The sequence below is a fragment of the Hordeum vulgare genome, chromosome 2H (assembly GCF_904849725.1).
Source record: "Hordeum vulgare subsp. vulgare chromosome 2H, MorexV3_pseudomolecules_assembly, whole genome shotgun sequence".
Classification (NCBI taxonomy): domain Eukaryota; kingdom Viridiplantae; phylum Streptophyta; class Magnoliopsida; order Poales; family Poaceae; genus Hordeum; species Hordeum vulgare.
The window spans coordinates 15,289,957-15,302,498 of NC_058519.1; the positions used below are offsets into that span (position 1 = coordinate 15,289,957).

Genomic DNA, 12,542 nt, shown 5'->3' on the forward strand with positions numbered 1-12,542 from the left:
AACCTCCCCTATGTCCATTTTGTTTGGAGTAGACAATAAAATATCTGAAACTTAGATGGTCAAGAAGAAAATATGCTTTGCAATTTAGCTGATTACCTCCAAAACTAGGTTTTTGACTTAGATTAGTTCTGTAAATTATAGGACAGTTTCAAACTTCATCTACAACTGGGTAAATGACGTGTGTCACTCGTAAATGATTCTTCATGCTTACACAGACCAATACAATTGCAGGACATCGGCGGTCCATATCTTAGGCATAGGCGTCTCTTAAACCAAAATGACGGGACATGACTTAACCCATAATCCACCATTATCAAATTTGTAGTTCATTTAAAATTTATCAAAATTTTAATATGTTATCAGTCTCCTTGAATAACATAGGTATTATTTTACAGATTAAGAGGTCACTTCTTGTGTAGATCCATTCCATTCCACCGAGTGCATGCACCTGTTCTACCCGATTACATTTAGGAAGTCATGAGGCCTCCTTCGGTTACATGACAAATGGGAGGGATTGATAGGTATTGGCAGGGATTAAATCCCATCTATGTCAAATTCTTTCGAAATCCCCTTCAATCCACTCTAATCCACCTGGGGAGTGGCTTAACCGAACAAGGCGGCCTCAGTAATATGTCTTCCATTCGTCCATCCATGCCTTCTACCTACCGGCCTTCAAGGTCCGTAATGATCATCTGGAAGTTGCTAGACGTGTCCTCCTGCCTATTGAGATGATCGTCCCGAGTGCTCACTGGCATGCAGACCACCGGTCGAAGTGGCCGCCTTGGCACCTGTTGCTGCGACAACATGGGGATCACAACAGCCATTTGCGGCCGTTGGCTCGGGCTCTCTTGAACGCACAATAACCCTACCTGGATGCACGTCGCCGCCTGCTCTAGCTCCTCATGGGAGCAGTCATCGCGCACAGTTGGGTCAAGGAGCTTGAGGCTTTTGTTTTCTTCAAATAGCTTCCACGCCTGCAAAATTTTATTCTATTTTGTCAAGGTCAACAAGTTTCAGACTTGGCCGTGTAGGCACAACATTACAAATTAGAATAAATGTTATAGAATCACATAAATCTCATTTTTTCGGTTGCATGAAAGGTAATTGATTGATTACATGAGCTATGAGGTTGAAATTTCGTTGGTTCCTCCTCCCACTGACGATCTCGAGCAACAACACACCAAAACTGTACACATCCTGCATGAATGATACCATGCCGTCCATGGCGTACTCCGGTGCCATGTAACCACTGTCACCGCACGACAACCATACAAAAACCGTCAGAAAATCCAGATAAAATTTTTGATGGAAATTTTAGTACTCCTACTTGACCATTGGTATGCAAAGTTGTAGTCCTTACAATGTCCCAACAATCCTTTCCGTGACGGTGGAATCCTGGTTGTCGTCGATGTTGCTGAACAACTTCGCGATTCCGAAATCCGATATCTTGGCGACCATCTCTCCATTAAGGAGAACGTTGGCTGCCTTGAGATCTCGGTGGATCATAGTGTGCCTCGAATCCTGATGAAGGTAGAGAAGCCCTCTAGCAACGCCAAGGATGATGTCCATCCTAGTCTTCCAGCTCAAAGTGGCACGCCTCCTCAGATCTGTTGGCGATTTTGCATAATTAATTTTTCTGAGTTAAGTTCCGACGGTACAAATGGTGGTGATTGTTTTGCTAACTGGGGGTAAAAAGAAACGCACCAAAGATGAAGTTGTCCAAGCTCTTGTTACTCATGTACTCGTAGACGAGTATCCTATCAGAGTAGTGGATGCAACAGCCAAGCAGGCGTACAAGGTTGCGATGCTGCAGCCTGGCAATGAGGTCCACGTCGTTCTTGAACTCTTTCATGCCTTGCACTCTGTTGTTAGTTGACAACTTCTTCACAGCAATTTTCTGGCCATCTTGCATTTGACCCTGGTAAATTTAGTTCAGTTATACTCTGAACAGGCAACCTCCATCTCACCATGTCATGCATGTCATAAAGATTACATAGAATTGATTGGAGTTGGCGCTCCACATTAATTGTTGGGATCTGGATTAAAGAGTGAAAGTAGGAACTAAGGCCGGCAAGAGATGATATAACTATTAGCTGAAGGGTCCTCTGTTGTCAAATATTAAAGGAAATTTTATTGGCAAACTCTACATTGCTACAAGAATTTGTGGAGATGGGTCTAAGAAAATGAAACAGATGGAATGACATATATTAATCTGACTTGTGATGATTTTTCATTACTGTATTATCTTTTGTTTATTGCTAAAATTTCTCTAACTATTAAGTGTTAACATAACATAATTTTTGTTTAGTGCAATAACTATATGTCCTAGTTACATGTCTCTTAACATATACTATAATACTAATCTTCCTGGAATTTAAGAGCCCACATTCAATTGAGGTCCTCAATTGACATTGTGACCCCCAATTTTGACTGGGTCAACAATTTTTCAAAACTCTCTCATTTAATTATTTTATTTATACCTCTATAATACTATACTCCTTAGTTTTAAAGTGTCCACATTCAATTGAGGTCTTCAAAACTCCAATTAAAATTGGGTCACCCGATTTTGACTCGGTCAACAATTTCTCAAAACTCACTCGTTCATTTCTATAGACAAATACACTACTCTTTCTAATGGGTTTAGTTTACGATTTTGACCGAACTAACAGTTCTTCAAATCAATCAACAATAACCGGCCTATAAGAACATATCAATCACACTCATGCTGCCGTCGACTTCAAAATTTTCCCATGTATATAAGGTTGGTTGGCATATAATATAAAATCATACCACGAGAGGCCCATCAAATTACCAAATTATATATAAAAAAACTATGTCATCTCCCCCACACGTCAAACAAAATATTTCATTAGTTTCAAAATATAAGGGGTATTAGTTTTTTGTAAAGTCAAATTCTTCAACTTTGACCAAACAAGTATCATCATCCACAACATTAAATAAAAAATATGAAAATCCATTAACGATGAATCTGATCACAACAATTTGATATTATGAATTTATATTTTTCTACAAATTTTATCAAATTTAAAAGGTTTGACATTAAAAAAAGCAATACACATTGTATCTTAAAACAAAATGATTAGATTTTTTTAATCTAACAGCGCAACAAAGCGCGCCCAGCCTTCTAGTCTAGATACCAAAGCACTCGGAATCATCTAGCTTGTCATAAAAGTACTACATGAGTAGTTGTACTATCTTACTATTGTTTATACAACCACGAGAAATTTCATTTATGATTGACATAGATTGATTGTAATATTGCAATGTGTCAAGCATTATCACCTTGTAAACAATGCCAAAGCCACCGCGCCCAATTTCGTTCTCGGGATGAAATCCACCGGTGGCGGCTCTGATGGTTTCGAAATCGTACATGGGACATTTGCCTCTGATGATGCCATCAAACATGGTAGCTGTAAAAATAAAGAAGGAAGCTACAAGACGTGAACAATAGAGCAAGCAACAGTTTGAGATTATCCTGCTGAAACACACCAAGGACTATCACCTTCCTTGTTGCGTCGGACCTTCCTCCAAATCAGGAAGCCAGGCAATAGCAGAAGAACCACAAATCCTATTATCACTGTTGTGATGATCGCGGCAAACTTCTTAGTGTTGGCTGGCTTTGGCGCAGTGTGTGCATCAAGTTAAATGCATGAAAATTGTGGGATCCATGAGTAAGATTAAGATGCACCGGTCGTAATGTGTGAGCTTGATTTGTTTGTCCTGGTAGGTGATTGACAAGGACACAAGTGACTGGAAATATCATTGTGTGCACCTACACTAGGTAGCATAATACTATTTCATTAGGTAAACGTGAAATGTTACGTTTGATTAGCTATATGTTCAAGGTAAATTTTTTTCCTTCAACTATGTCCTATTTAGAGCAAAATAAAAAATGTTATACCCTCATTCAAAGTCCTACTTAGAATATGGTTATTTTGTAACTATGTGAAATTTTATGATTTTCAGTAGTATTGTTGGCTGGAGACTATATCTTCTTTTAGCAACTTATACTATACTTCTCGAATTTTCTGTTTAGCACTTATTTATGAATAAAAATAATAATGATATCTATGGCTCAATTGGACATGATTCCTCTCTTGTATCAACATTCTAGTGTTAAAAGAATTTTCTTAACAAAATCTAATAAGAATTGGTTTTGGTGACTTATTCACCATATAGTATAGGTTAATCTGACACGTATCTACCTAAACAGACATATAAGAATGGATACTTTCAGACATTGATCAATGCAAACAACTGAGAGAGAGGCTGCGTTACATTGATACTATCACCTAGTTCAAACGTTGCATAATTTTTTTTGGTTGTGCATTTCGACCGGGTGAGTCATGGACCTGAAAATTTAAGGTCTTTCCTATGTCTTTTTCCCCTTACGACCACAAAAAATGATGTATTACACTACTGGTCACAACACACGCTAGACAAACCAAGACTGGGGATAAATCCATGAATAGTCACACTGATATTTTGTTTTTGAGGGAATAGTCACACTGATTGTTTTTTTAGGGTATAGTCACACTGAGTTCTCAGTGTGCTGAATACGCTGCATATTTACATGTCGGAATTGATTGGCATGGATTACAAACAAGGTCCAACAAGAGCATTGAACAAGACTAATACTTCAATTTTTAGTGTACTTCAATTAGTGTGACACTACGCCTAGTAGATAGAGAATAATAGAATGGTACTGTGACGATATCCACCCAATTTATCTCAGAAAAAATCCTACTTGGTCAAAATGATTTGGTTCAATTCATATTTACTGTTAAAAATAATCTTAACTTTGTCGATTCCTAGAGTTATACATGTTATTTTCTTGGCCAGCATTATCAATCAACCGGATGACAATCATATACTCCCTCCGTTCCTAAATATAAGTCTTTATAGAGGTTTCACTAGTGGACTACATACGGATGTATATAGATATATTTTAGAGTGTACATTTAATCATTTTGCTTCGTATGTAGACCACTAATGAAATTGCTTAAAAGACTTATATTTAGGAACGGAGGGAGTATATTTTAAACCGCCTTGCGAGCCGTGCTATTGGACCGAGTCAACCGTCTGATTTTCTGGGGCGTTTGGCTATACAAAACCGCGTTCACACACACATAGGCATGCAAGGCGTGGCAGTGCATTTGGCCTTACACTCTGGCGTGAAGATTTTCAGCCGTATACTTGTGATGGCATGGCATAAAAAAATAAGGTATTCTAGCAAGTGTATGGTAGTAGCGTCATGGTAGCAATGTATAACAATGGAAGCCAAATGATAGTCTCTATTATAACGAAAGTGTTGCTGCAAAGACAAGCACGAGAGTGGCTGCTACGAATGAGGCACACTACAAGTCAAGACGATCGATGTTGCTGCTGCTGCAGGCGTTAGTGTGAGGCCGCAAGCAGGTCAACGCTGGATGGCCGATTCTGCGATGGTGACCCGCTTCCTACGACGACCACGACAATGCTACGAGGAGTGTTGGGACGGCATGCTTCGACAGCCACGACGATGGCGCGAGCCATTATGTCCTTCGACGGACTCAATGATGCTGCAACGGCATGCCGGCTGCTTTTATGATGCTGCGACGGCGTGTGTCGACTACCATGGTGATGCTGCGATGGCTACCCGACTGCATGGATGGTGCCGCGACAATGTGCTTTGATGGCCGCACCAATGCTGCGATGGCAGCTTGGATGCTTCGATGATGCTGCGACGACATGCTTCAACAGGCATGGCGATGTTTTTCAAAAGGCCATGGTATGCTTCGATGACATGCATCGACGGCCGTGGCGATGCTACAACGGCCACGACGATGGCATGAGCCATTGTGTGCTTCAACGACAACGGTGATGCTACAACGGCTGGTTGCTGCCTCGATGATGTTGCAAGGGTGTGTGTCGACGGCCATGGTGATGATGCGATGGCCGCCCGACTGCTTCGATGATGTTGTGACAATGTGCTTTTGATGGCCGCATCAATGCTATGATGACAGCTTGGGTGCTTCGAGGACATGCTTCAACGGGCATGACGATGTTTTTCAAACGGTCGCGGTGTGCTTGGATGACATGTGTCGACGGCCGCGGCGATGCTACAACTGCCACAGCGATGGCACGAGCCATTGTGTGCTTCGACGGCAACGTCGATGCTGCAATGGCTGGTCGGATGCCTCGATGATGCTGCAACGACGTGTGTCCACGATCATGGTGATGCCGCGATGGCTGCACGACTGCTTCAATGATATTGTGACAACGTGCTTTGATAGCCGCATCAATGCTACGATGACAGCTTGGTTGCTTCGGTGTTGATGCGACGGCGATGCTTCAGCAGGCACGACGATGTTCTTCAAACGGCCTTGGTGTGCTTCGATGATATGCGTCGACGGCTGTGGCGATGCTATGATGGCAGCTTGGCTGCTTCGATGATGTTGTGATGCATGCTTCGACGACGACAATGGATGCTTCGGCAGCCGCGGCGGCTTGCTTCGTACGATCACGACGATGTGCTTTGACGACCACGATGCTGCTGCGTCGGATGCCGGCTACTTCGCCGATGCTACAAAGCCGTGCTTCTCGGCCATGGCAGTGTTGCGATAATGATATGGCTGCTTGGACGATGCTACAACAACAGTCTAGCTGCTCCGATGACGAAGCGATGACATGGTTCGACGACGACGACAGCAGACGTGACAAGGACACTACTCAAAGCATGCATTTTACATGCAGCCGCGACGCGCAATGATGTTAGGCACACAAAAAAAAAGGTCAGCGCCAGCCCGTGTACTAATTAAGCTAGCCTGCTCAGAATGATGTAAAAAGCCATGCGCTAAAGGGAAGATGAGAGAGTGGGTAGCAGCAGTAGCGGTGTAGGCACGAGCTACTCCCTCCCTTCCTAAATACAAGACCTTTTAGATATTACACTACATACGGATGTACATAGACATATTTTAGAATGTAGATTCACTCATGTTGCTTTGTATGTAGTCTTCTAGTGTAATCTCTAAAAAGGTCTTATATTTTAAAACGGAGGGAGTACATAGCACACGCAAAGGTAAATAAAAATATTTAGCGATCCCACCTGGACACGTGAAAGTAGCAGCAGTAGAAACGCTGTGAACAAAGCAAGGATCACGTGGGCGGGTGGAGGAGGCGGCTTATGCCCAGGATAAAATTAGTCGGATGATTATAAATGTTTCCCATTGCGTGGTCTAATTTCATGTCATATGCAAGTCGTAGAATGTTTAATGTAAGTTTGCCATTGTGAGTTGTATATGTGTGCGTCTATTGTAGATTAATATGAGTGGCGGCGAGCATGCCCGGAAGCTTTGGTCATTGTCACAGGAGCTCCCCGATCAGACGGCTGCGGGCCAGCGCGCTGATGCCTACATCGCTCCCAATGGAATGAAGGGAGTAAACATTTTTTGAGCTGTCCGGAAACCGGAAACAACCCCCCATTGTTTGCCGCGTGTTCCGTTCAGAAGGGATTTAACAGGGATTGTTGGGATTAAATCCCGTCCAATCATCTGCAAACCCTTCCGAAACTAGGAAGGTTTAACCGAGCATGACCATGGAGAGAGAAAGACAGTAATTACCTTCCTTGAACCAGAAGTTCCAACATGAATTGCTTTTGACTAATATGTAGTTAGAGTCAGTGTATTCGGTATTGTTAGGGCAATCATTTGACAGACAATTACTCTATTAATATATACTTCATGTGACATAAAATTGATGTAACAAGATTTATCTTTCAAAATATTGTTGTGTGGTTATGATTTGTATTACAAAAATTGCATAGTACTCCCTCCGTATCAAAATATAAGCCATTTTTCTACACTGCCATAATGTCAAAAAAAGTCTTACATTTTGATATAGAGGGAGTAATCTTTTAATTATTTGTCAAAGGATTGCCCTAACAAAAACTAACACGCTAGGTATTTTGAGACAGAGGAATCATTAGCTTTGGCGATTTATTACCACTAGTCGTCAACCCGTGTGTTCACGCGGGCTAGAAAATGTTCTATCTTAAAATTGTTGTTGTCAGTTAGTATTATTTTAATAGTGAATTTTTAATACATTAGTTGATGATATGTACAAATAAACACTGTATAATTTATATTCCGACATAATTACTACATATGTCATATTTTTATATTTAAATGTCATTTATATTGATTAGCAAAGCCTGGATTAATACAATGTATGGAACCCCATTTATGTGAAATGATGTCCAGTTTGTATATAGTATAGAAGATTCCCTTGCAACGAAATGTGCAAGTGCAATTGGTTTTCGACAAATAATATCCCCCGAAAATAGTCGGTACTGCTTAGCATATTTGTGGAAAACTATTCAATTTTTAAAATACAAAAATGATCTGCATCGGCTTGATGAAAACAACTACTCTGAGTACTTCATCACCCTCTCACCCCCAGGGTTGTCTTCTTTTAAATTAATCCCTCGTGTTTCTATTATTATTTGATCATACTCGATGTTTCATGTATGTAATAGATTGAATAAGCGCTCTAACCTCAATCTGGTTATATACTTCCAAATTTGATAAGATTATGGACAGATTAGCATTCATACTCTTACTCTTAGCCAATTCCTTTGTTCACATAATTACATTAATAATATAGAATTTTTGTGTAGTGTTCAGTACAAATAATGTGTGTATCAACATATACTAATCAGTTGTTTCCTCTTTGGAAATCCAAAGAACACATGTGCTATTTATAGTGTGAACATTATATCCTCTTGGTCCACTCGGAAGTGCTTTTTGTCTAACTGTAGAAAACAATGTTATAATTACTTGAGAATTTATCTCTCGGGTATCAAATTAATTAGTTGAATACTTCATTATACTTGAAAAAAAGTTCTACCCAAATTATAGTGGATGAGGTTGTGAAATAACCCTATTTAAAATAACTAAGCAAATTTTAGTATGATTTTTTCCATGCGTCAAAATTATGTGTGTAGTTTCCTGGTAATTTTATAATTATGTAATCTCACATATTAAGTTAGTACATTGGATCATGTTACAGTTACACGATTTCACATCTTAAGCTAATACATTGGGTCATGTTCCAATTAGGTGATTTTGTAAGGTAAGAATTTTTTTCGAGCTGGCAATGAGTCTTCTTTTTGTAACGTGACTCTTGAGAAATATTTATTTGTACATGTCCATTTTTTCATTTTCCAAGTGAACGTGGATGTGATTTTTTTTGGGGTGATTTGGGACATGGATACTCTTTTTAAGGTAAAGTGGACACTTTTTGTAATCATTAAATTGCAACTTGGACTCTTCTTCTAATGCGGGGCTTGAGGACTTCCCTTTCGTACGTGTCTATTTTTTCATTATGAAGGCAGAAAGAAATGTGTTGCTTCCAACTTTAACGCCAGCTTTTTCTAACTTGGAATTTGAGTGTGTGTCTTGGGACTCTTTTTCTGTGATGTATGATGCTTCAGGAGAATTTATTTGTACGTGCCTTTTTTATTTTTATGGGAGCATGTACGTGAATTTTTATAATGTGGTGCATTAGGATGTGGAGTCAACGTGGGGCTTATGGACTTCAATTTATTTGTACATGCCTTTTTTATTTTTTATGGAAGCATGCACGCGAATTTTTCTAATGTGGTGCATTAGGACGTGGAGTCTTCTCAACGTGGGACTTGGGGACTTCTCACTTGTACGTGCCTTTCTTTCCTTCTACACGTACATGCTTTCGTTCACGGGAGAACATTTTATTAACCAAGTCTAAAGGGTAATCAAACAGATCTATTTTTTTTTATCCTGCGGCAAGCATGATAAGCCATTCCAAACCTATCAACAAAAGATAGATCTATTTTTTTTCCTTTCCATCGATGGAGTTTTTATGGAAGTAGGCTATCTTATTTTAAGAAAACGGTCGATGCTATTTTTTTGTTTGTTTCACCAACGTTGAATTTGTCAAATGCCTTTTTTATGTGACCCTTGTTACGTAAAATTTCATTTTATCTCTAGCGTTAATTATTTAATCCAACGATATAATTAATTTTGATGATGTTGATTAATAAGAAGACTTTAAAGGTGCCTCCAATTAGTAAATAAGAGATATGTAGGTCAATCTGACACTGTCCACCTAGACAGACAGAAAAGCATGGATACTATGAGACATTGGTCCGTGTGAGAACGAAAGTAACAGAGAGGATGCGTTGCATATTTATTTACCTTGTTCAGAGACTTTGCATAAGTTTCTTTGCATGTGCATGTCGGGTGATCGACTAGGCATCTTTAAATAGCGCCCATGTGAGACCGAAAGTAACATACTCCCTTCGTTCCTAAATATAAGCTTTTTTTAGAGATTGTACTATAAACTACATACGGATGTACATAGACATATTTTAAAATATAAATTCACTCATTTTGCTTCGTATGTAGTCTTCTAATGAAATCTTTAAAAGGTCTTATATTTTGGAACGGAGGGAGTAGTTTTAATAGCGCGGTAAGCATCTTAGCGGCAGACCTCTTCTAAACGCTATAGCGGAGCTATAAAGCACTATTTTGAATGTTTGTTCATGTGTTTGGATCAAAATCTCTTAGCGCAAGATCTTTTTTAAACTCTATAGTACGCTATTTAAAACCATGCGAGTCGTGGACCTAGAATTTGCAGGTATTTCTTATGTCTTTTTCCCCTTATGACTACGAAAAGGATGCACATGACTAACGAGGCAACCCGCGAGCACTTGTGCAATCACACACTAGACACCGATAAAGACAGGAGATAAATCTGTTAATAGTCACACTAAATTCTTACTGAATAAGCAGCACTTATATATTTCCATGTTGGAATTGATTGGCAGGGAGAAGAAGCCAAGTCAAAGAAACAGCGTCGTAGCAGACTAGTAATTTAGAACATTGACAGCACTGCAGGTTACGTCTTGACGGAGAAGCCAAGATGGGTACTGTGACACCGACCCTATCTATTTGGGACAAATCTTACTTGGTCAAATTGATTTGGTTCAGTTCCTATATATTGTTCAAAATTCCAAACTTTTGTGGAGTCCTGTATTTATTTTCTTTGCATGGCTTAAATTCCTGAGATACGCGAGTCATAGAATGTTTTAAGTACGTTCGGCGGTGTGAGTGTGTACATGTGTGCATCTATTGTAATAGGTGTTTCCCAAAAGAAGAAATATGTTTCTTTTGCAGGGAAAAGAAATATGTCTATTTCCATTTCTTAGATAAGTTTGAACGGAGTCTGGCTAACACAGGTCTGCTAGCTAGTTATCCTACATATAACTAAGTACTTTCTCGGTCCTAAAACAAGTGTCACAGATTTAGTATTAATTTAGATGAAGGGGTAGTTGATTCTCATCAACATATTTATCTAAGCATGCACATATGCCCCAAACATGCATGGTAAAAGGTCCACGTCAACATGCACACGCTATCTTAGGTTCGTCTTGGTCTTATATATTCATATATATTATTCTTGCTTTTTATGAAGATTGTGACCTTTGGATTTTAGAAAAGAACAAATGGAAAAGGCGAATATAATATGAAACGTTATCTAAAGTTCTTCTCGAGTGCATGCGTTCGTGATATTTTTTATGTTATTGTTTGGTGGAGAAAATCAACATTTATTTGACACTCCAATAACCAGGCACTGGGGCATTGCAAATCAACTCTTGGTGGAGGGCTTCATGTCTTTAAGTTGTATTTGTGCCTTAGGTTCTGAATCTTTGCTTGTTGGTGGTAGGAAGCTTGTTAGCTGCTTGCGTAGCACTATGCATCTTTTTAGTTGTTTCTTTGTTTCGATTGTGTAAGTTGGCCGTTGAGCTTTGTGAATTTTAGTAGGGTTGTATGTCCGTCTTCAACATTCATCCATAAGACTTATTTATTAGATTCATTGTATGTACAGAGGTAAGTCCAGCTTCCTCCTCTTTTCTTTATTTTTTTTTATAGAATTCTCTTTTTAGAAGTCGAATTCTAGACCTGTCAAAAGTCCTATCCTTTCTCGTAGCAAAGCTACGTCCTAACCGATTGTATCATGCTCTTTCGGGTCGAGGCACCTCTAATGTAATCTTTGTCCAGAGGAAGGAGGACTTTCACAGAAAAAAGAAAAGTTCTATCCCAAAAAGAGCCAATGTGTATTTAGGTTCAAAAGGATCAATAGCACATGACGAGGTTCAATTGTCTTCTCTTCAGGAGAATAGAGCATAATTGTAGGATTATATGGATATCAGTGCTTTAATTCAGCTCCCGTGGCACTCCTCTATGATTGAGGAGATTCCCGAGGCAGTCTTAGTGCTATCGTCAGGGTGACAAGCCTACTGTACCCCTTGTTCCGGCTTAGCCTTGCTTAAACAGAAGAGGCTTGGTTAGCATCCTTTCTATCGGGTGTCGTTCTTTGCCACCAACAATTCTTTAAGTATGCGGTGAAGTACATAATAGTGCACTTGGTGACAGTAGAACCCCGAAGAAATATCACAGTATAGGCCGATATCTTTGTGCAATGCCATTTACAAGCTATGC

The 12,542-nt window shown here is 39.6% G+C and overlaps 1 protein-coding gene across 1 annotated transcript; it reads right to left on the reverse strand.

Annotated features, from left to right (window-relative positions):
- Positions 1 to 340: 340 nt before the first annotated feature.
- Positions 341 to 3,651, reverse strand: LOC123424474 (putative receptor-like protein kinase At4g00960). The gene is made up of 6 exons (XM_045108093.1): positions 3,524 to 3,651; positions 3,304 to 3,431; positions 1,705 to 1,918; positions 1,361 to 1,607; positions 1,117 to 1,249; positions 341 to 974 (listed from the first exon to the last, which is right to left on the reverse strand). Exons 2-6 carry the CDS (start codon positions 3,424 to 3,426, stop codon positions 663 to 665), a joined length of 1,029 nt encoding a protein of 342 aa, XP_044964028.1. The 5' UTR covers positions 3,427 to 3,431; positions 3,524 to 3,651; the 3' UTR covers positions 341 to 662.
- Positions 3,652 to 12,542: the final 8,891 nt, after the last annotated feature.